The sequence below is a fragment of the Scophthalmus maximus genome, chromosome 6 (genome assembly GCF_022379125.1).
Source record: "Scophthalmus maximus strain ysfricsl-2021 chromosome 6, ASM2237912v1, whole genome shotgun sequence".
NCBI classification, from domain to species: domain Eukaryota; kingdom Metazoa; phylum Chordata; class Actinopteri; order Pleuronectiformes; family Scophthalmidae; genus Scophthalmus; species Scophthalmus maximus.
This window is the reverse complement of record NC_061520.1, coordinates 24,928,296-24,953,723: the sequence shown is the minus strand read 5'-3', so window position 1 is coordinate 24,953,723 and position 25,428 is coordinate 24,928,296. Positions and strand designations below refer to the sequence as shown.

Here is a 25,428-nt window from a genome sequence, read left to right as displayed (position 1 = left end):
CGGCGAAGCCGAGCACACCATCACGGGGACATCTTTTTCCCACGGAAGGTCATCGGCACTGTTGCCCCACAGCGGTGCACTAATGTAGCAGCAAATAGCCTTGGCACTAGACAGGCGCCAAAGTCGGGGCTGCCATGCGAGGAGTTAATGACGTCCAAAGCCGCGGTCGGCGGGGCCGCAGCGAGCCCGCCCCGGGAACACACTCCTGGACACAACACATCCAAGTGGACAGCAGCCGCTCAAGTGGCTAATTGGGAGAGTGGCAATCAGGGAGCACAACAAACATGGCACCTAGTGTGCATCATCGACCTTGACTCCAATGCCAGCACACACACACACACACACACACACACACACACACACGCACACACATACACACACACACACACACACACACAAACACACACACACAAACACACACACATGCTCAGAGGGGGAGAGAAAAACAAAGAGGGAGAGGGAGAGGAAAGGCAGACACGCTGCATGGAGCCGTGAGGCATCGCATTAGCACACACTGGCCTCCATTTTATCTCCTGTGGTCTCCGTCAGTGTTGCCTTTTTACCAGTTGGGAGCCGGCGGAGACTCGGTGTGTGGGGGCTGTGTGTGTGGCGAGTTGAATTTAGAAAATACCCTGCGACTCCAAACCTTTTGTCAGGAGAGATTGAAAAGCGAATATGTGTCATTCCTGCTAATGAAGAGAGCCACACACACACACACACACACACACACACACACACACCGACCTCCTCCGTCGTCGTTCATTATCACCATCCGGGACGAGGCTTCCCTGTTACTCGCCTGTCAGATTCATCTCATAGCGCGGCAAGCGCATGAACGTGTAGAAGCATTAAAGAGCCGCTTTGAAACGTGATAGATGTTTAGGGCACGGGTGAAATTTGAGAGACGAGGCGTCTGTTCAGTCAGACGTACACGACAGCCTCTGCAGACGTGTGTACCACATAACTCAGTCGCTGAAAATAAGAACCTAGCTCTCACTAGAGAACCTCAGTTATTCGTCCCCTCAGCACTGCCGCGTCTCCTTTCTTCCCTCCCTCAGACAACCTGTGCAACGGGAAGTTCCACAAACACCTGCAGGACCTGTACGCGCCCCTGGTGGTGCGCTACGTGGACCTGATGGAGTCCTCCATCGCCCAGTCCATCCACAGAGGCTTCGAGCGGGAATCCTGGGAGCCTGTAAAGTAAGGACGCCTCCGTTCCCACTTTCCTTTGCCCCTCACGCACGGTAAGAGTGTCGGGGCGGAATAAGCCATTTTCACTTTGCAGATGTAGCTTTGATCCTTGACTCCATCCATCCATCGTCTACCGCTTTATCCATTTAAGGGTCGCGGGGGGTCGCTGGAACCAATCCCAGCTGACATTGGGCGAGAGGCGGGGTTCACGCTGGACAGGTCGCCAGCCTATCACAGGGCCACATACAGAGACAAACAACCATTCACTCTCACATTCACACCTACGGTCAATTTAGAGTCTCCAATGAACCTAACCCCATTCTGCATGTGTTTGGACTGTGGGAGGAAGCCGGAGAACCCGGAGAGAACCCACGCATACACGGGGAGAACATGCAAACTCCACACAGCTGTGAGGCGAAGGTGCCAACCACTACGCCACCATGCAGCCCTGATTTTTGACTCCTGGTTTATTATTAGTGAAGCGACAGGTTTTCAACACCCGTGGGCACATTTTGTTGATTGAAGTGAATCAACTTCAGACCAGTGACAAAGAGATAGTAAAATGAGCCTTTCAGTTGTTAATGCACTGTTACCTTTTGTTTCATCAACTTCGAAAATAAAAAGCTCGGGCCCCACGTCTTCCTCGTTCTTCGTTAACTTGTGAGGACGTGTGAGTCCATGTCAACTCCAGGGCCTTGTGGTCACAGTCAGCAACCAGGAACTGACTGAGGAGGTGAAAAAATAATCAGAACAATAAGAATAATAAGAACTGATGCTGTCAACGAAGAGATAGCTCTACATATGTGCTGGGAGGTTTAGGTGGATACTGTTGGTAGATCTTAAACCAGGGGCGACCTAGGAGATATCTGTGGCGAGAATGGCTCTAATGTTCTGAAGGGAGTTATAATTTAAGGGGATTAGTTAATTTCAAAACTGTAAAGGTGAATACGAAAAATAAATAAATGAGGAACTTAAGCAATGTCCAAACATTAAATAATTATTAAATAATAAATAATTCTCACAGGGAACAAGGATGAAGGTGTTTGATTAGCACTGTTTGTTTATGGTTTATTCATTCAGATTGTTATTTATTCTTTATAAGTTTCCATTCTTTTCCATTTTCATATTTATTTATTTATTTACTTATACTTTGAATTCCTGAGTAAATGAATATGACTGAGGAAGCCTGTAAGCTAATTAACAATGACTCATTGGAGAAGTGGTGGGACATGTAAGCTATCTATTTTTTGAAAGATTATTATCTTTTGTATCACCTTTCTCATGCCGTTTTCTTTTACATGTTCGAAATAAATAATCAATCAATCAATAAATAAATATTGAGTAGAGAACCCTCTTAGATTCTACAATGATGTGCTGGAAAGATAAGTATTTGTAAAAACAACAAAAAACAGGGGGGGGGGGCGGGGGGGGTTGGCCTGTGTGAAAAAAAATTGTGAACAAATGAAATCAGTCTGTCTGTGTGTTGTTCCCTGCACATCACGTGCCATATGTTCAGATCTCCTCAGTCAATATGCTCATTTCAGATGTTCTACTCTCTTTTTGTGTTCACTCTCTCTTATTTTTCAAAACTTACATTCCTCCTTTATTAAATGTACTGACTGTTCGTTCCCAGTTACACCCATGAATCCCAACATGTCCTGCAGCTCACTCCCCCGGCCTCAGTTCCTACCAGACGCCAGTACCTTGATTTACTGTGTACACCGTCTACAATGATTTGGTTGTAAATACATGCGAAATGTACTAAAAACACAGCTTTCCCTGACAGATGTCAAAGGCACTGTGACTTTGGACCAACACCGATAATTTATCTTTAGCAACTTAAAGCTACAGTGTGTAATATTTAGAAGAACTTCTTCACAGAAATTGAATATATTGTCCATAACTATGTGTTCATATATGACCTCAATATAGTTCCATGAGGTGGACCTGAACCTCCGTGTGAGTCTCCATGTTTCTACATCGTGTTGAATACGGTTGTTGCACAAAACGGTTCCAGAATACGTCGCATTCACGTTGAATCTTCAGACGCTGCCGGAAACCGGAAATGGAATCAGCGGTGCGCCACTGTAAAGTGTCACCTGTCGGTCGCTCGGTTGGTTGCGGTTTGCAACTTTTCCACCAGATGCCGCCAGAAAATTACAAAAAATGACACACTGGGGCTTTGATCAAAGTTTATGAAAAGTTAATGTCTGAGCGTTTGCTAACACCACACAAGGAACATTCCCATATGTGTCAGACAGAATGAATGAACATCAGTTTTAGTAAGTCCATACAGCCAACAACAGATTATCACTGAATGTCAATTTAAAAAACAAAATTGGATTTCAGTTTAAATATCACAGTGAGCTCGGAGAACGTTTTTGGATTCATCGGTGCAAATGGGTGCACCGCAAAAACCACTGAGGTGTGACTTTAATTCGTCTTTTTCGCTTTGTTGCTTTGCACAACTCATCTGCATCAGCTTCGATGTTGAATCTCTGCCCCCTGCTTTCTGTTATTCTGTCTCTCTCCACAGAAGCGTAACAAGCACTCTGCCCAATGTCAGCGTCCAAATGGCCAAAGTACCAAACCTAGCAGTGCCGAGCGTTAACCTCGCACAGATCCCCAGCTTTTCTCCACCCAACTGGATGGCGGCTAGTCATGACTCCGAGTGTGTATCTGCATCGTCCAGTCGGAGAAGTGCACACATGTCCTTGGCATGAATGTGGCAATCCAAGTCTTATGACCCCAAAGTAGAATCACCTATAAAATTATACATGCAACACGTTTTTTCTTTAGTGAATAACATACCGTATTAATATTGTAGTATAGAAGAGTAACACATTACGTTATAATATGTCGTATGGATAAGCATGTATGTAGCTTTTTATGATCTAAATCCTTATAATTCATTTTTATTTTACCTAATAGTGATGATCAGGGAATGGCAGCTGCCGCAGCTCTATTCAAGAAGTGCATTCGTTTTGGGATAAAAATTCAGGCAATTTGATAGATTGTATGTGAGTGCTATCATAAAAGCACCCTGCATATCTTAATATACACTTAACACATCACGTATAGCACTTTAGAAACTTAAGTGAAATGCTGTCTGTGCCAGCGACAGGGGTTGAAAGGTGTCAAAGCTCCTCCATGTGCTGCGGCCTCCCACAGAGTGTGACGCTGCCGCCGCAGCACATCCAGCCCTGTTCCCTCACCTGGGATCCCGTGGATACGCATTCATGAATTCCAGTCCTCAAGTTCTAATTCGTGAAATAATGATAATCAAAAAGAATATACGTACAAGGGCTGTATCTCAACCGTCGCTTTATTTTCAGTGGCTGATTCAGTCCCCCAAAGGGAAAGAGACCAACAATGATGGAAGAAGTTTTTTATTTGCGCGTTTCCCAGAATGTAGGGTTGTTGGGGTTTTTACACAGGCTCAAAGTCATGTTCATACCAACGTCACGGCATGGTGTGTGTGGATGGACGGAGACGGACGTACATTTTTACTCCCACAACCTGTATGATTTGTGGAAAGATGCAAAAACATACACAGGAAATTCGTGTTCGTGTGTGAAAATTTCCAAAAAGCGCCACTGTTTTTTTTTGTAGGTCTTGATGTGATACACGTGCCTGACAAATTCTGTTCATATACATCAAATGTAAAGCAAGGGGGAATGTGGTGAGGGGCTTTATTGAGTTATTTAGACACGCCCATGCCCGAGACACAAAAAATATCAAGTGCATCAAATGTTTCACCGGTTCTGATCCGTGTGCAAATTTCCAGGCAGGTCGGAGCACGTTTAGTTCCTCAAATTCGCAATTTATTTGCTTATAATAATAATAATTCCATCAATTACAAGAGGTCCTCACTCTGACTTTGTCAGTGGAGCTCGGGCCCTAACCTACTGTTCGACGATTTGCAAATACATAATTGTCTTTTTAATCAGCGTATAATCTTTGGTACACCTTGTGTGTCCACTTAACATAGATGTAATGTAATCTAAATCTGCAGCCTCGCTGCAGCTAACAACAAGGCAGTTTGGGTGGATATGGATGTAATTAATAACCATCAGCAAAGCACCCTTGTATTTCCTGTTCAGTTACACTGTCTGGTCACCAAATATTTAATCACACCAGCAAATGTAAATATCCTCAGTGGTTATGAATTTGCATCTTTCATGTCTTTTTTATTCCAAAGCATTTCCTCCAGTTACCTGGTGTTGTAGCCACCCTGGCCCAGGTTCCCTTCCTCCTGTACCAGCTACGGTGTTACTGTCACTCCTGGTCCCAGTAGTCCCCCAGTGTGAACCCCCCTTTCCAGTAGTAACAACTTAAAGTGAGAAACCGAAGGTCCCCACATTTCCTGGGACATGTGCTGTTTTAATGCTGATGAAAGAGGTGAAAATATCCCAAAAATTAAAGCTACAGTGTGCAATATTTAGAAGAACATATTCAAAGAAATTGAATATATTAAATATTTTTTAAAAAGTTGAAAATAAATTGAAACGGTCCAGAATATGTTACAATTTCCAGTGCTGCGGGAAACCGGAAATGGAATTAGCGGTGCGCCACCGTTAAGTGTCCCCTGTCTCAGTTGGTTGCGGTTTGGGGCACACCCTGGGGCTTTAATGAGTTGGACTTTTACTTAGATATGAAACAATTTCACAGGACATTAGACTTCCCTTCTTCCCTCTCTCAAAAACATGATTTCTCAAAGAATGATTGGAACCCAGCATCTGTTAAAGACATAAAGACAGACACTTGATTTTGTGAACTGTAAATGAAATACGTAAATGAATGCACTTTATTTGTTTTTCTTCTGAGCTCTTTGCTTTGTCCTGTCTGTTCTGTAGCACACACATTAGGCACATAGATGTGTATCCGGCACCCACACAGTCACACACTCGAAAGTCACTAATGTTGCTTGGTGTGTAAATGACACCATGGAATGTGCATAAATTTTCACCTCTGCTCACTCAGTGCCGTGTTTATAACAGTGTGGATCCTGCTTCCCCCCAGTGCGGACTATGTTGAACCCGATCTATCTGTCTGTCTGTCTGCCTGTATTGTCTGTACTGTCTGTACTGTGTAAGAATATCGGAACGCTCTGAAAGAATCTAGGGGCAAACCACTGATGAATTTAGTGTTTTCTTATCTTTTGACATGATGATATCTCTTTCATGCGGTATTCCATGCAAAATGAACTCCCATACCTCGTTCACAAAAATATTAGAAGGGGTCATTCCTTGTCATCAGATAACGACTTAACGGACTCAATTCAAAATGGGCCAGAAGCTCTTCACAACCTGGACAAGAGTAGAACGCCAGATATTACAAGGTGTTGTTGACCAAATGCTCAATTCTGGCGTGCTGTCCTGCAGTAACGGTTCGGGGACGTCTGAGGATCTCTTCTGGAAGCTGGATGCTCTGCAGACCTTCATCAGGGATCTCCACTGGCCGGAGGAGGAGTTCGGTAAACACCTGGAGACCCGACTGAAGCTGATGTCCAGTGACATGATCGAGTCCTGTGTGAAACGGTAACGCGGGTTTTTTTTTTAAATGTGTATGACTGCGAGCCATCGGCACTGAGTCGTGACATGGATTTTCAAAACATCCGCTCCTGCATATGTAGCGGCTCAGAACTACTGGGGAATGTTGGGTGGAGTGTTTCTGTAACAGGCTTCAGACGGACAAGTAAGACAGGATGAAATTCATCCATTTGGTAGTTCACAGGGAAAATAATGCAGCTAATTAAAAGAAGTCGTCCAAGGAAGTATTGAAATGAGAATAGACTGGCCTTAGCTGGACTGCTGTTCATTTCCCACCCTCTATGGACAGACCGCGCTGGTTTCTCTTTACCATGACCGTGATCTCGTGTCAGTTCCAGCTCTGGCAGTCGTAGCTACCAGAGATAATGTCGCTCGTCCCTTTTTGGGGATTTTAGCAACTTCAGTGGGGTTTAGTCTTTGCAAAGGAAAAACAAGCAACAAAACATGCAGTTCTGCTGCTTTCATCAATCCAGTAGGACTCACGGCCACGGTCTTCAATCGTTCTTTCCTTCTCGAAAGGACGCGGGCTGCGTTCGAGGCCAAGCTTCAGAGGAGCAGCCGGGCCACAGACTTCCGCGTGCCACAGTCCATCTGCACCATGTTCAACGTCATGGTGGATGCCAAGGCCCAGTCAGCCAAGCTGTGCACCATGGACCTGGGGCAGGAGGTAGGCAAAGGCACAAGGAAACAAATTCTCTTTAAAACAGTGGGAATTAATAGTAGATGGGGGAATTAAATCTCCCTTAGCTTCCCTGTTGAAATCTCATATCGTTTAAAGGTGAAATTGAATTGCCGTGTTTGGATTTTGAGTGGTATTGGCAGATGTAGGCGTGAAACTGTAGGTTTTTTTTTCTCTGTTACTTGAATGCATCTTTCTTTCTCCGTGTTGCTTCATTATTTTACATATGCCACATCACCTCTTTCTTTCCCATTTCCCGCTGCTTTTTTTCTCTCTCTCCTCTGTCTTGTGAAAGTTTGTTAGAGACTGGGTAAGTGTGGCTACAAAAATTCAATTGAAATCTCACCCAGCCCGTTCCCAAATGTATAATTAGTCATCAGTTTTCCCTGTCTGTCTTCCTCCACTTGAATTGTTTGGATTTCATTAGCATATGTGTAGATAGATTTGAATATAAATGGGATAGAAGTGATAGATTTCATATTTCACAGAATCCCGAGACTGATGCCAATTACTAACAATGAATTAATTAATGCTAAGTCCTTCTTCGCTGTTCTGTTGGTGCTACCAGGCTAAACAAAAGGATTCCTCTCAGTGAGGCTGCCGCCGAGTTGCCATGACTGCAGTCCGTCAACGGGTTAGTCGTGTAACAGTCCTTCCCTCGGCCATGGGTTGAGAACCAAACAAACAACAACAACAACAACCACAACAACGAAGAATTGAATCAATTAGAAAATGCAATTCATTAAAAATACTTTACCAAGACTTGAATCAACCAATAAATAGTCTATTAAAGGAAAAAATATATGTTTTATAAGAATAAGAGTATATGAATTGCAAGAATTAATTTGCATCCATTAATGTGTGTGTGTGTGTGTGTGTGTGTGTGTGTGTTGTTCACCTCAACATCTCTACATCTCCAATCCTTCCATCCTTACAGTAGAATGCTTTACATTTGATTCATGACATTCTGTGTTTATTTAATTATGTATGTACAAATAAAGAAGTTTGCATGGTTACTTGGATCAGTTACTGTAATATAATTACTATTTTGAAATGTTTTAATCCCTTTCACTACTAGTTACTGGGAAAGGTAATTAAATTACAGTAATATATTACTGAGTAATTAGTTACTACCCAACACTGGTGGGCGTGCAGTGGGCGAGCTCATAGTCAGATCCTCTCCCAATTCAACGTCTGGTTGTTCAAAATGCAAAACTACAGACTTCAAATCAGTAGTTCATAAACCAACGGGTGACGTCACGGTGGGTTCCCCTCACATTGACCCTCGTCACACACTGTTGTAGACTGGTATATGACTTCTGACAAGTTTCTATGCGACGTGGTTGGCTGGTGTAATCTGCTGCCACGCACGAACGTTTGTCAGTGTCGGCTAAAGATTTGAATTAGCTACCTGAATATGTTGTACACTGCTCTTTTCCTATAGTGAAAGAGAGAAGAGAGATACATCCCAGACTTGAAATGATTCTGCCCCCAGGAACATTAGATCTAGGGGACTTTTATTTATTTTCCCATTTCTTCAGTGCTTAGTGTTACTTTGCCTTGGTTAAGTTATCTTTGTTATCCCGTGTTTGTGTTTTCTTGAGTCTCCTGTTTCATTTTGAAGTCCCTTTCCTTGTGTTGCCCACTTCCTTTCCCGTGTCTTGTTTCTGGTGTCTCCTGCCCCTGTGATTGTCTGCACCTGTTCCTAATGTGTCTCACCTGTGTTCAATTGGCCCCGCCCACCTTGTGTCTATATAGTCTCTGTGCTTCCCCTTTGTCTGTGTTGGTTCGTCTGTGATTTTTCCCCAGTCTGTACCTGATACCCCACCCCCAGTGGGTCAGTGCTTTTGGATTCCTGTTTGTTCTTTGTGCGGATATTGTTTTGTTCCGTTCCTTTATTCCTTTTTCTACATCTGCTTTTGGTTTTCGTTTTTCTTTTTAAATGTGTAAGTTTTTTTTGTTGACTGTTATGTATTTGACCAGTTAGCTACATGCTCACATACTGTTAGTGCTGCTGGGAGTTGTAAAGTAGCACACAAGCAGGATGAAGTGAACAAAACACCTTCAAGTAGAGAAATGATCAGTATTTATTGATATGTTAGGCATTACCATATTCCCTCCTTTCCCCTGTCGGGGCCATCAGCCCGCTAAGATTACATGCTACTACACACTACTCCCAAAGATGCCAGACACAGGAAGTGGCACGTTTAATTGACTTGTCACTCACATATAGTACTTATTCTAATGACATTGCCATTGCACCCCTATTTTTAAATGAGGAGCCCCCCCTGAAGCCAGTGACTGCAGACTCATGAGCCCAAAGGGTGCTGAGAATGAACAAGTGAAAACTTATCTTGGATCACAAGCAGTTCCAGTTTACATCACATGCACTCTGGCTTGAGAGTAAAACCAAAGAAACAGCTACCGTACACGCAACAGATCAAATAGAATCTATCCAGCAAGATGAAGTGATGTTTGGCCCCCCCTCTTATGTAGCCCATAGTAGTCCTTCAAAGCGCAATATATTATATATTGATTTAATATTGATATTGTCATCCAAGGAGAACAGATCGTTATCAAGGATGCAGCAAATATATTTATGCATGCAATTATCCTCCCCCTCAATTACCTTTGTGGCACATGCTGGGGGCATGGGGGGTAGCAGTCATGAAGCCAATTGAGCCAAACTCCTCAGCCCATCATTAACATGTTAAAGTAATATCACAAACAAGGATAGCCAAATACAGTATGTCACATGGTTGCTGAAAGAAGTCTATGACAGCTAAATTTACCTTCTGGGTGTAATCATGTAAAATCGAGTCAGAGTGAGGTGACTGAGTGTGGGTGAGAAGAGTAACACATTTTCTTTTTCTTCCTCTGCAGAGACAATACCATTCCCAGATTGACAATCTTATCGAGGAGACGGTGAAGGAGATGATAACTCTGCTGGTAGCTAAGGTACAAAAAATGGCTAAATATACTCAGCCAAACACTGGATGCTACAAAGAGACCCACAAAGACTTTAAACCGCCACAGACAGATGCAAAATTGGCAAAAAAGACACACAACTACAATACAAATGGATGCAAAACAACAGGAGACAACAGACTCATGGAGCATCCATCTGACCACGTGTCCTTGCAGTGGTCATGGGAGTTAAATAATTCAGTGTACAACACATGTTTATGTGGGCAAACATATATTTCGTTCTTTAACCCATTACACGTATTAAAGCTGGTGTTATATTCACATAGCAGATTGAGGTGGTACGGGCTTTGTAACATGGTAACATATCATTTTTGGGTAAAGTAAGTGTATGTACTACTCACTGTAAAACGTGATTGTGTATAATCATGTATAATGTAGTGTCTTATAAAAACAAAAAAAGATACGGCAGTTGATAGAGAAGCCAATGATTGACATTGTAATACAGCATTTCCATCAATAATGATTTTTACACTACATTTCAATGTAATTGACTGCTAACCATGATTTTTTTTTCTCTCCTCCAGTTTGTGGTCATTCTTGAGAGCGTGTTGGCCAAGCTCTCCAGATATGACGAGGGAACACTCTTCTCCTCCTTCCTATCTTTCACAGTAAGTAGCACATGCATGGAGTTTCAACACCACCTCCATTGTCACCACAAAATACTTCTGACACAATACTCACCAGCTGCATTGTTGCATGAACAACTTACACTGGTCGACCATTAAATATAGAGGCAACATTAACAACAGCAGAGCCATAAAAAAAAACCTAAGTGGACATTGTCTGAGGAACCGAAGAAGAGCAAACGAGAAGTGACCGCGTGAGAAACAAGACAAGAGTGAATATTTGTCCCGCTCTTACTCGTTGATACCTGGCCGCGTTGCTATTGGACTAGTGATGACATCAAAACTAATTCATTGCAAGTATTGCAATTAGTTATATTTGGTGGCATTGGCTCTGTTGTGGGACCTCCCTGAAAGCCTGAGATAGGGAGAGCACATCTCCCTACCCTTTCATGAGCCTTCATGGAATGTGAGGCAGGGAGAGCAGCAGCTAAAGACCCCAAGCGCAGAGCAGGCATCAATGACAACACATGATATCGATGAAGTCAGATATGAAAAGGAGGTGCAGGGGTTGAGGCGGGTTGAAGAGTGGTGTACAGCAGAGCAAGAAAAGTAGGCAGGTTAAAGCAGCTTCAATTGACAATATGAGCTTTGCCAAGTGAATGTGTAGAAGAGGATCAGCTGAGCTGTCAGCTGATGTGGGCTGGCGTAGTGATCTCTACTGTCAGCCGATGTGCTGCACAGTAGCTGAGATTGAGCTCATGGGCTGCCTGAACCAACAATATGTTAAAAAAAAAAAATCCGGAGGCCAAAACTAATCTACGTCTGAGTCCACTGTGCAAATGAAGTTTATCTCATGCCAAAAATGTTTGGTCATACTTTGCACATCTCTGTACAAAGCATGTTTGGAAGTTTGAAAATTTGCAAATCTCATCTAGCTTCTAGCATCTAGCACGTTTACAAAGAACTGTCACACAGAAGATTGATTTTCATACTTCATGGATTTAACCATGTTGTATTTTAAAATCCTTTTTTCTCCCCAAATGATTATCATAAATTCTCATTTTATTATAGACCATGTGAGTGCACTTTTGCAGGTGAAATCACTTTTGACAGGCTGTAAACTTCAGATTGTCTGAAACGTGATGCCCCAGCGAGAGTCCTGACTGTTGTTCTTTTTGTCTCTTTAAGGTGAAAGCTGCTTCAAAGTATGTCGATGTACCTGTAAGTGAAACCTATTTAATTTGATGATTCTCTTTCATGTATGGACTCAATTGGACAAACATCCCTTTTCCAGTATTAATACCTTAACGATCACAGTAATACAGTATCTAGATTAAGGTTGCACGTTGGAGATACCTATGATATTCTCATGTTCGTGTTTTACGAGCATGTTACAATCAAGTGCAAAGGGCCCATTAATACACAGGTTTCACCGATCAATGGGGATTATTTAATACTGGCAGGAACTACAGTCAGATAATGACTGCATTTTCATCCATTCTTTATTTATTTATTATACAGATCTGTCAGCCTCTGTCTTTATTCCATTAACCAATGTGTTGCTCCGTGACTCCTGTCACGGAGCTGGCCCTCACGAACAATAAATGCAAGAAAGGCATCAGCTGGTCTCCAAACTTCCATGAGCTGGTAAGGTGTGCAGCATATAAGTACCATGGCGATGTAGCCCAGTAAGAAATGGGCCGCTGTCGTCACCCTGAAAATCCAGGGTTAGACCTAAAGTTGTCACAAAACCCTGCGTCACAGTACATGTGTCAGGTGTGATAAAATGTATATCCTAGGTTAAATATCTTAATCATCCAAATAACAGTTTAGTGAGAACCATAGACAGCATTTGGATTAGATATTGGAGTTATACCAAAGCAGAGAGGCCTTGGCTCACAGTGATTTTAGAACAAAACCCCCCTCCTCCTCTATCCGGTTCATCTCTTTCAAACACTTAGCCCACCCAGTAAATTAAAATTAATAACACAATCCAACATCTTACAACAGTTCTTTTTATCTTGCCATAGTGATACTGATGTAATGCGGCCACAGCTGTGTTGTTATCATAGACTGTATTTTAAGAATAGAGGTAGTCACTGGATCCAGACTCTCGTCAGTTTCTGTAAGAAGTCTGAGAAAATGACAGTCCATAACTCGGTAAACTTTTCCCTGAGGAGTTTATATTTTAAGTTTCAAGTCTTCTCTAAAATCAGCATGATGTTCATGTTTGTGAACATCATGTTCAAGTATTTGCTCTTTCGTCCCAAAAAAACAAAATGGCGCCGGTCAAAAAGTGAAAGTCAAGGGCTTCTGAGCAGCAGGTCACAAACCAATGGGTGGCGTCACGGTGGGTTGCCACTTGGTTTTCAAACAGTATTTTACAGTGGCTTTGAACACAGCTCAGCCAATTGTAATCAAGGACCCGAATTAAGCGTTCCATAGATTTCCTTTCATTCTTCAAATGAAGATTTTGACGGTGGTTTCAAGAAATACAATGAAGCCACATTGTTCCCCAGCCACGTGTGACTGTTTGTGTGTGTTTCTCGTGCGTGTACAAATATTTGACCAGGCTTTCACATGTAGAATCATAATCCAGATGGCACTGCTTGTCTGATTTCCACATCGAATGTCCCTGTGTCCCCCCCCCCCCCCCCCCCCCCCCCCGAATGTCCATTCATATGCATGTGGCCAGACGCCGACAGCCAGACGTGCCTTGTGCCGCGCTCTCCGTGCAGTATACATTGTGAGTCCATGTTGGACAACACATGCCACACCAGGGTGGCGGCGGGGGCGGTGTGTGTGTGTGTGTGCATGCATGAGATCCGTATTAGCTGCCAACACTCCGGCCGCATCCCCGTGCCAATTTTCAAATTAATGCCTTGTCAATGAATGTGACGAGGCACTGTGTACGCTGGCAGGGGTCACACTCTCCAGCCCAGCATGCTAATGATGTCCTTAATGTCCAAAATTAGAGTTTCACTGGTGAAAAAGACACTCATTTGCACATTGTACGCACCATTTGCAGATGTGTTAACTAAATTAAGTAGCGGTTAGTGATGAGTTCTTTCCATAACTTTTGGTGTCCATGTCAACTGGAGACAAAGCGCGAGAAGCGGCGACACAAAGGTTAAAAGGGAGCGTTGTCTTGAAACTAGTAAGAAATGCTGATTTCAGTAGGATAACTCGGGTTCCGTTGACAGATGCATTGTCCTCAGTGAATATTTTAGATGTCAGAATGGCCGGCCTCTTAACAAGTGTCTCTGTTTCACGTTGTACATGCCCAGACTGTAACTTTAAGCCAAGCTTAACTTAGTCACAAGAGATGACAGGGGAACACACGGTTACTGCCCTCAAGTCAGCGAAACCCTTCTTCCCCAGATGGTATCTGAACATGTTAGGGCAAGACAAGGCCAGAGGCAACTTTATTTAGATAGCACATCTCGTAGAGATCAATGTGCTTCACACGAAAAAACATGTTACACAAGGAAATGACATAATAAAATGAAAAGAATAAAAATATTTAAAGTTAAAAGAAGTTAAAAAAAAGTTAAAAGTGCAATATAGTTACGATTTAGCAAGAAGCCAAATCGAACATGAACGTTTTTAGTCTTGTGTTAAAAGTGGTCAGAGTTGTGGCAAGTCTTAATTCTGGAAGTTTATTCCAGTTATTTGTTGCATAGTAACTAAATTTGCTCACAGAACCATTAACAGATTGGTGCCAGATGATCTTAGCGGTCTTGAAGGCTTGTGCAGCGAAAGCATTTCAGTGATATACTTTGGCCCTAAGCCATGTAGTGATTTATAGGTGAGCAGCAGCATTTTGAAATGTATTCTCTGACATACGGCAAGCCAATGTAAGGATTTAAGAATTGGTGTAAAGTGTTAAAATCTTTTGGTCTTTGTTAAAACTCTAGCAGGAGCATTCTGAACAAGCTGTAGCTGCCTATGAGTTTGTTTCGGGAGACATGCGAGGAGACCAGTACAAGAATCTAGCCTACTAGTAATCAAGGCATGTACCAGTTTCTCTAGGTCTTTCAGTCTTGCTATCATTTTAAGGTGATAGTAGGACGATTTCATATGAACTTAATTGACTATTGCAAGGTTCCTCTTTCTGGCCTCCCTAAAAACAATATATAGGTCAATGACAAAATGCAGCCACATGTGTGTTGACCATGACCAGAGAGAGAGGGAGCACACATCACACACATTTTAAAGTCTCTGCACTGGCTACCTGTCGTTTAATGGTCGTGGTCCTTCTTATCTATCAAATTAGCTTTTAATGTTCTGGTAGTGGCCTTTTAATTAATCCTGAAGTCAGAACAATGACCCATGGTGAGGCGTCTCTGGGACAGCCTTCCTGAAGACCTGAGCTACTTCATTACCTACATTTTTTGGTAGAGTTCTATTTATTTAATTGTTAATTTATTTTTATTTAAGCCTGTTTTATTATCTGGTATAGGCTGCTGTTTGATTCAATGACATTTTATCATTTCCATTCATTATTTATTTCACATAACATAACATAACAATTTTACATTACATAACATAATTTATTTAACAAAAGGTGCAAAAACTGTGTTTATCAATCTAAACGAATCAATTTAGAACAACCCTTGAGAAAAAAAACTTTTCTATTGAATATTTGTGTTTTTATGCCTTGTAGCATTAGGATTTCATCCGAACTGGATGAAATAATATTTTAACACTCGACATCCACCCTCTCCTCCTCCTTTCTCCCTCTCTCTCTCTGTTCCCGTGTGCCTCGCAGAAGCCGGGGATGGATGTGGCTGACGGTTATGTAACGTTCGTCCGTCATTCCCAGGACATGCTGCGGGAGAAGGTCAATGAGGAGGTGTACATCGAGAGATTATTTGATGTGAGTATACAGCCGCAGAACCTCCTCCTCCACCTAAGGGGGGGGGGCTTAAAACCACAGGGCTTCATTCACTTCACTCGGGATCTTTTGTAAGAGGAGATTAAAAGAGAACCCAAGTCGCTCCTGTTAGTGGAGTCAGACGATTACATCCAGGTGATGAGTGACTGAAATCTGCTCAATGTACATGTTTTTACGATATTAGAATATGACGGATTAAAAATCACAGAGCAACTTCAGTGCTGCACACTTTTACACACACACACTCATATTGTTATGTCTTTCTTGCCCATCTGGGATACGGAACGATGAGCTTTCCACAGCACCAGAGAAAGTTTAAGTTTCTGTCTCGGTCACTGCTCAATTATGAAAAAAATCAATTTTATACATGGATTTCACACAAGACATTTGGGGCTGTATTGTCATTGTACGTGAACAACTCATAGGTGAGAGACCGGCTGCAATATAAAAACCAAACAAAACAAGGAAGAGAAAACAGAACCTATACAAAACTAAAATAAAAATATATGCATAAAATAAGAATACTTCAATACTTTACAACGTTAAAATATGAATGCAAGATGTGCAACATGTAATGGTGCAAACAGTCACTTTGGATTACAAATATTGTGTACCTGTTACTTTTTTTTTTAGAAAAAATACTGCAGTGTTACCCTTATATACCTAAAATGACTTTATGTGTACTGGCAACACATCAATACATTTTAAGATACAGCTTGTCAGAGACAGAATGTCAAAGTCCAGCCTAGACTCATCGCCATCATTTTTTGTTTGTAACTTTCTACCATGACCAAAACATTTTCATAGTCTTTAAAATATAAACCTAACCAGCCATTATTTGTTATTTTTTAGGTTCATATAACTGGATCATATTTTAGCGGTTTTGTGCAAACTTTGCTGTTGAACGATGTTAATGCTCGTTTAAAGTCAGTGTCTCTTGTCAGCCGCTCCGCTGACACCTCGCGCAGCGTCCCGTCCTTCGGTCTCTTTTGCGAGTCACTCTGTGAGGCCGACGGCACTGGTGCATCAGTGCCTCGCGAACTGTAATCAACTCGAGCTGTAATCAACTTTGAAAAAACCGTCTCACGACACCGTTCGCCTCCCTCATGTGGGATGAGGTCAAGCGACACCGACCGAAAATTGGAAAATCTCTAAGCCCCACTGCTGAGCCTCCTCTTAGGTCAGAGCGGAGGCCTTCTCCCCCCCAAATGTGCTCAAACAATCCCCAGAAGCAGTGGCGTCTCGCTGCCGCCGCCCTCTGCGGATCCATCTCCTCTTCAGACTCTCACGTTTGCGTGTCACCATCCTCCGTGCGCCTTTGTCCCGCGGTGTTCCTGTGCAGCGTGTGCTGATCTTGAGGAGGGATTATCCTCGCTGGCGCTCGCTCTCTCTCTTCCTGAGTCAGCAAACAACAGTTAATCAACGGAGAGAGAAAGAGGCACAAAAGGTCGCTAAGTAAGATGGCTTAGCGCGGTGTTTACAAGCAGACGCCCCACCACGGATTCCGTCCGCATTTTTCTTTTTCAGGACTCGCAAACAGGTTGCCTCGTCGGCATCGACAGCCGAGGTGAGCGAGTTGCGGATCACTCCGTGACTACACAGAGCCGCCGGCACATCTCTGGGGACAGCGCTGTCTTTTTGTGCAACGCAAAAACACTGCAAACGGGGCCCCGCTCACTACGATGCTGCAGGTGTGCGGGCTGACGTGACGTAAGGAAACAGTTAGTGCGCCTGTTTCGACCAACCGGTCGAACTGAGAAGCACCGACCGCAGCAAGAAGCGTAACTTTTACACACAGTGAGATCCCGTCCAACCGTGAACAGCAGGCCAACCAGAAAGCTCGGGTTCATTCACTCTGACACGTGGGTCCGATGTCCATCCGTCTTGAAACCGGACGGGCGATCAGAACCATATATCAACAATTTAACACTGAACGTAGGCCGATTATTGACGGAGGAGCACCGCTGAGGCATTTCCATGAACAGACCAGACGGCTGCAGCTGATGCGAAGAGGTGGAGACGGTATTGAAAGAATCAGATGGAACCTTTTACATCTGACCGTCACTCTGCGCTACGTCCCGCGTTCCGCTATTCTGACGGGTTGCAGATCCGCTCCGCGATTGTAGGATGATGCCCGAGAGGTTACACTCAGATTGGTCCGTCTGTGCCGGTCTACAACGCACTGCTCTCTGCCTCACTCTTGTGCAGGGGCCATTCTGGGATCGGAGCTTTAAGGGTGCTGAGTTTTTTTTTTAAACCCCCGACTGTGGTTTAGGACTATCAAGAAACACAGACTTTGATATCAACACATTACAGTGTTTCCCATAAGATTTTGAGAGACCATGGAGGGTGAACGACAGACCCAGAATATCTTTTACATTTTAATGATAAATCCATCAATCTGGTGAAGCTCAGAACTTTATGATTTTGTACAACAATTGTGTGCTGTATCATTCTTGGCATGACAATAATGAACAGCACAGGACGATTAACTGAAATCAACAATCAATTCAAGTTAACATAAATATTGAACTTGGTACCTGCAGAGATTTTTGAGGAAAAGTAGAACAGATTATTTCCTGGGGATATTGCCATATATCAGGTGATTCCTCCCTTTGAGACCATAATTCACAGCGCGTTCAGGGTTCTGCAGGCGTCAGCCAGCGCAGGTCACGTTTTATCGCTTCAAAAAGAAAAAACTGCAACCATCTGTTGCATTTTCATTGTTAAAATATTAAGTTTAAACCATATGCTGTCTACGGTTTTGACCATTTTCAAGCTTGTCAAACACTTGGGACTCAATTTGCTTGAGCACCCCTAAAAGCGGGCCAGACTCGCCTACGCTCTGGTGTCAGATCTGGCACGGACTTTGCCGCGGTCCAAGATTCCCCGCGGCGCTCCAGGCCGTTATCTGGGATGAGTTGTACCGGAGTGTGGCCGGCTAACGGCCTCAGATAAAGCATTTCTTTAGCGGCGGGGGGGGGGACGCACGCACCACAATCTCGTCAGGATACTGTCTGTACAGTAATCTGGGATCAAAGATTACAGGAGATAACCGTTGATCTCCCAAGTGGCGACGGTCACACAAACATGTTTTCTCCAACTGAAGTTCATTCTTAACTTGAGACGTCTTGATGAAGTCATTTATGGACTTTTTGTTTTCCTTCATTTCTTTCTTCGTGTACTTCATTTCTAATTTGGATTTAGCAGTAATCATTTATTGGTCATTCTTATTACACCTTATTTCCTACGATTGGCCGTTTTCTTTTCAGTCTGCTACGTATAACACGCCCACCAATGCTGCCCAAGTGCTTCCTGTCTGTCAGATGATACAGCTCCAGTGTTCACCAACAGTCTAACGACAGGTTAGATGAGTTTATTTGGAAGGAGAAAGAAAACAGAACCATCACATCACATATTTGGTATTTTGGTCACTTTGACCCAAGGTGCCTTAAAACGCACACATCCATTCCTGTTTGTTTCATTAGATCTTACAGGCAGACAGAGACAGACTTGCTGTGGCTGTCTGAGCATTTTATGACTAAATCATATTTTAATATAATATAATATATGTTCATGCCATGGCAGAAGCTGTGCCTTGACACGTTTCTCATTGTCCAATAGATAAAAACCATCCTGACGTGACTTCTAGTGACTTCTACACGTGTTATCTGCACCTATATTTTATAATTGCGAAAGGCTTCTATCTCACTTTTGCTTTGGATAATCAGCATCACGTGAGCTGGACCACGAATCTTCTCTGATCCGTGTTGAATGAACTCATGTGTTCTAGTAAGGACAACTGAGGCGCATCAAGTGAGTTCCTTTATTCACCGCTGTTGAGAAGCCCAGTCATCTTTCATCAAACATCTGTGCACATGACGGTTCTCCTGGAACATTTTAGCTGTTCTCTTTCAGTTTGACTTCCAAATAAGAATCACATGATTAAATAAATAATGAATAGCTTAATCACATGTAAAGAAGGAAATAATAATAATCAGGTGCATCTTGAGGGTTGTGTAATCCATCTGATCTTCATCCTGGACCAGCTCATCGTCGGGCCCCTGCTGACGGCCTTGAGGTGTCACCCGTCTCCTGTCCTCTTGCTCATGCGTCCGTCCTGACGCGAGGTGACAGAGAGGTGTCCGGTGCTGGGTGCTTCCCGTTTGTCGGCCGCGTCTTGATCCTCTTTTCCCCCCCATAGGAGCATTTCCGCCGGGATCCGTCCTGCCCGGCCCTTCTCCCCGTTGTCACCCCGTATCAGTTCTCCCCGCGGCGTCGCGCAGGCAGATGAAGGTGTCTCTGGCGGCTCTCTGCAGCCTTGTTGTGCTTTTCTCGTCACTCTACCCTTTTTTTAAAAATGTGTTTCTCTCTCTCTGTTGTCTTTTTGTGGTTAAAGATGGCAACACACAAGGCGGTGCGTCGGTGCGCGACTGCAGTCTTAGAGGCAGGGACGGCTTTTCAATAGGTCTGAAGTCATTTTGAAGTCAATACTAGGGCTGTAACGGCTCACAAAATTCAACATACAATAAAGTATGATGAGGTCTATTTTTCACTTGATTGATGGAGCTATACTTGATCCGTATTCTGGGGTGTCTTCTTGGCAGCATTCAAACCAAAAACTGTTCAATACAAATACGTGTATTGTTACAGCCCTAGTCAATACACTATCTGCTAATGTTTGCACTGGTATATCTTAGTATACAGTAGATGGAGGAACTCGTAGTTGAGACTAGAGTAGGTCTCGCCGCAAGATGGTCCCAGGCCAACAACTAATATTTTATCATCAGAAATTATAAACCATAGAATGGCCCTCCAACAACGACAAATCCCCTGACACTCCTGATATCAGTATTTAAAAAAAAAAAATCCTTTTCCGGATTCACACCAAAATTTAAATGGTGGTTTTGTTGGCCCGTGTTCCATCCTTCCAAAGTTCTAGTGCAGCCCTCCTGCCAAACAAATAAAACAGGGGTTAAAACATATCCTCCTTCGTGGATGTAATAATCATCATCATACTGATAATAATTCTGATGGTAGATTTTGTATATTTACATTTAATTGAAATGTAATTAAACAATCAGTTAAAATCACCAAGTGAGGCCATATCTAGTTTTCCTCTGTGAGTTGCACACCCGAGGGTCCTGTCATTTTTAGCAACAGGCAGAGATTTTGGAAGCGTCCGAAGGGCCGGACCAGGTGATATGGACAGGTAACTGTTAACAATGCTTTAAACACAAGCGGTGAAACCTTAACAAAAAAAAAAAAAGGGTTGAAGGGCAGTTAGGATTACCTTGGTCAGCCCTGTTTCCAAAAATGATATTTCTATACAACTTGACGGCAACAGCACAGGCATTTGGTATGAATCTTAATTTCAGATGGATTATGTTTTATTTTCATGAACATAGTGAGGATATGATGTTAATTTACATATTTCGCAAAGGCTGATCCAGTATCATTTTACAAGACTTTTCTTGCCCAGATCACAGACAGGACTGTGGATGTGAGCCCTGATGTCTGGCGTGTGCTTTATATGTGCTTCAGAGCTGCATCAGTTAAGCGATTGATCGATTAGTAATCGACTGCAAAATTAATCGCCAACTATTTTGTTGATCGATTAGTCAGTTTAAACGACTATAATCGATTAATCGATAATGACAATAATCATTCGATGCATCCCTATTGTGCTTTAAACACAACTCACCCCAACCACCAGCTACCTACACTAGTGTCATTATTATATGTTCATCATTATTATATGTAGCTCTTCATTCACTCGTGTTGCCTCTGAGCAGGATCCAGCCAAGAGAGTACACGCGAAGTGTTGGCTTTGTGCAAGAGATGGCATGTGTGGTGGGACAAATTTACTTATTAATTAATAGGCAACCGGAATCGGTCTTAGTGAGGGATAAGTGTCTGTCGTCTTTCACATGAACGCCTATCGCCAAGACCTGGCCTAGTTAAGATGAGTCAACTCGAACCCTATACCCAATGTAGTTTAATACATTTTTTGTATGTAATTCATTAATATAATGGAAAATGGTGTAAAATGGAATGGTGTTAATATTCAGGTAATTTGAATCCTTTTGAGGTTGAAGACAAAAAAGAAAGTGCACAATGAAAAGTTCCGTTATTGTTACTAGGTTTAAAATAATCTTATCTGGCTTACAGGTAGGACATCATGACGCATTCACACTTTTTATTTTAAACTATCCATTCTGGCAGTGTAGAAGAGGACACTGAAGTAAACACCGGACTGGAGGAGCAGTGATCAGTTCAAAACAGATGTTACTGAACCCCCACAACTTGGAGTCTTATGGGCCACCAAAGCAGTGTGTGTGTGTGTGTGTGTGTGTGTGTGTGTGTGTGTGTGTGTGTGTGTGTGTGTGTGTGTGTGTGTGTGTGTGTGTGTGTGTGTGTGTGTGTGTGTGTGTGTGTGTGTGTGTGTGTGTGTGTGTGTGTGTGTGTGTCGCCCTCTTGAAATAAGGTCAGGACGGACTCCTCTTAATCTTTGCTTTGTTAGGCGGCCCCCTCCCTCCCCTCGGCGGACCGCTGATTTCATTTATTATATCTGTTTCCCTGGTGAGGATTACAACCTGTGTCCCATACACACTCACAATGAGGCGGGCTCGTTACATAGACGCATTGTGTCACGGCTCGTTGGTTCTGCATGGGCCCTTAAATAAAATGCCATTCCGCTATAATTCTGTTCACGCTTTTGTTACGTTTGGTGTTTTTTCTTTTCTTCTTCTTCTTAATCGAGCCACTCTCTCTATTGTTTAATCTCGGGAATCCAAAAATATAAAAAAAATCTTATCATCTTTCACCTGCTTCAAGTATAAATCAGTTTTTAAGGTTCAGGAAAATAAAGAAAATGGTGTAAACAAGAAAGACGGAGCAAAATAAACGGCTGCAAAGACAACAAGTACTTGGGAAAACAATTTTCAACCAGCTTTATGTAATCCATTTTTCTTTTCCTAGACTAAACAGACATTAGGTGACCGGCAAGGACTCTTTTTTTTATGCCAGTTGACGAGATTAAAGTCTTAACGGTCTTTCAGTGGGCCATAATGTAGAGTGAACGGGTGCCATCGAGTAACTTGGCGCCATAAAAAATTGACTGTAAGGAGATTACAGTTCATATCGCATCAACACATCAAGTCCTTTAAACGTGCTTTGTTTCACACATCCCTGCCAAATCCCTGAGGATGGACTGCACAGTGTCTCTGGCGGGACAGGGTTCGCAGATGGAACGCAGGCTGCGCGGAGACACTTTGCACGTGCCTCAATGTAATTTAGGTTTCTTAGACATGGACGGATGTCTCCCGGAGACAATAAGCCTAAGGTCATGTGCCATTTTAATTGGGGTTATGACATTATGGCGTTAATCTCAAGACGTCTTCTAATATCGGCGACAGTAAGCAGATTATTTCTTCATTTCTAAATATGTGTCAAGACTCAGAATTTTTCCGCGTCTCGAGTGGCAGCAGACGGGCCCATATGTGGTCCGATGCAGATAACGTTAAACAAACAACAGCATGTCAGGAAATGAATAATAATCTGAGAAATATTAACGAGAGCTTACACCCGTGTTCTGACATAGATTCGTGGGTAGGGGGGCTTTGCGGTGCAGGACATTTTTAATTGATACTTGACCCACTTCTCTGACCGATCAAGGGGGAAAAAAAGCTTTGCACTTGTTATTTTTTGCCCCTTCGTAAGGATTGCACGCGCTACTTTTTGGTGTTTGAATCCGATTTACTTTATGCCATTTTACCAACCGCAATCCTGGCGAGCAATCCAATCACGGAACAGTTTTAATATCGTTATTCTTTCTTCTGCTGTTGTAAGAATTGCTCTGAAGGCAGGTGCCTGCGGCATCGTGATTAAACTTGCATGGAAATCCCCTGCAGCGAGGCGGCTTTCGAGAAGTTACTTTTTATTTTTCTGACCTGCGGCTGCCGCCGATCGTCTCCACGTTAGGCACATGCAACTGACAGTGATCATTTTGCATCAGATTGTCTTTAACCAATGTGCGTGGTGATGTTGTTATGAACTCAGGACGAAAACGGATTGGAAGGTGGCATGTCGTCCTAATGCTCCACGTTGCAGTCACTGTTCCTGTTTCGTTGTCAGTCAGTTTTCTTATTATGAAGGTACGAGTATATGCTCAGGGTCCTTGGGACACTTTTTTTTAATGATTATTTCTTTTTTAAATAGAGTATAAAGTTATTTTTATGCATAATATTTATAATTATGGCACAGGAAACCATCACTCTGTTCTGGACACGGGATGTCATTTCATTAACTCTATCCAGTCCACAGTGTGTGTATTTTGTTACCATGTCTTTGGGGTATCTTAGGATAGGAAGTAGGGGTTCCCTGTGGCATTACCTCAAGTCGCCCTGTCCTAGAACAGCTATGGAAGCACAAATGAGGGGCAGCGTTTTCTGCATTCGGGACAGGAGACAAAGTGCGTGGTCGCCGGGCGAACCGGTCTCACTTGAGCTGAAGTAGGGACAGTGTCCAGTATAGTGTTCTTCAGGACTGCGTGTGCATTCTGTTGATGAAGGGGTTCTGTTGCCTGCATCAGACGCTGACCATCACTGTGCACTGCATGGGGCGAGTTGCAGCTTCAGTGTGAAACAGTCGGGATGACAGTCACCAGCTCTGAGTCGGACACCAGGAAAACAGCGGTTTTTGCTAACTGGGACTGAACAACTGCCCCGCGCAAAGCAGTTGGGGAATCTTGGCGCCCAGATTGACAGACGGGTGCTGCACCGGCTCGTACCGCAGGACACAGTGGAGGGATTACCATTCCCATTTTGACCTGCCTGGGCTATACTACCACGACCTATAGACCCAGATAACAGAGAAGACTGGATGAATGGTCTCTCCATATGTGTGTTAGAGTAAATTTTGGATCTTTGTGTTGTCCACTGTGTATCAGTTTGATAATGTCAAGTGGCGATGAAGTAAATGGGAAATGGACTATATTTATACAGCGCTTTTCTGGTCTTATCGACCACTCAAAGTGCTTTTTAAGTCCCAATCATGCGGCGCTGCTATTTTACACAGTCTTGCTCCACGCAATATAAGCAAATCCATTTAAATACACAAACTTGACAGATTTACCAGGTCCATCGTACAACGCTACCTCAAAAACGACCCGTCGTGTTGCATGTGCGTCACGTCATCAGGTGGGTGATGCCGGTTTAGTTACGCGGTGGCACTTTGCGTGTCTGCTCGTGTTTCATTGGGTTTCACGACATTGCGATCTCTTGGCCACAAGTCAAATACACTGATAATGACCTCAAACTTCCCCTGTAGTTTGACACAATGTGTGTGTGTGTGTGTGTGTGTGTGTGTGTGTGTGTGTGTGTAAATTAATTCCCCCCCCCACACCCTTCCTCCCTCCCCTCCCTGGTTTAGTTCTTGAAAGAGTGGCTGAAGAGGGCTGGATTAGAACAGATGTGCTTAAATGATACTGGAGGGGCGACTTAGCGCGGCACAGCCCGGGGATCATTGATTAAAAAATGCCATGTCTTTAGCCTG

General features: G+C 43.2%; 1 protein-coding gene across 9 annotated transcripts in view; it reads left to right on the top strand.

Moving 5' to 3' along the window:
- The window catches only part of cadpsa (Ca2+-dependent activator protein for secretion a), a 136,105-nt gene that overhangs the window by 92,698 nt on the left and 17,979 nt on the right, over positions 1–25,428 (top strand). For 4 of the 9 annotated variants that reach the window (XM_035631321.2, XM_035631319.2, XM_035631322.2 and 1 more), the window contains 7 exons: positions 1,059–1,200; positions 6,576–6,731; positions 7,263–7,410; positions 10,306–10,380; positions 10,935–11,018; positions 12,165–12,197; positions 15,748–15,855. In XM_035631321.2, the coding sequence (XP_035487214.2) occupies positions 1,059–1,200; positions 6,576–6,731; positions 7,263–7,410; positions 10,306–10,380; positions 10,935–11,018; positions 12,165–12,197; positions 15,748–15,855 (746 nt within the window). Of the gene's footprint in view, positions 1–1,058; positions 1,201–3,727; positions 3,941–4,982; positions 4,989–6,575; positions 6,732–7,262; positions 7,411–10,305; positions 10,381–10,934; positions 11,019–12,164; positions 12,198–15,747; positions 15,856–25,428 lie in introns of those variants that run through there. The other 5 variants (XM_035631318.2, XM_035631315.2, XM_047332920.1 and 2 more) reach the window with 4 other exon arrangements.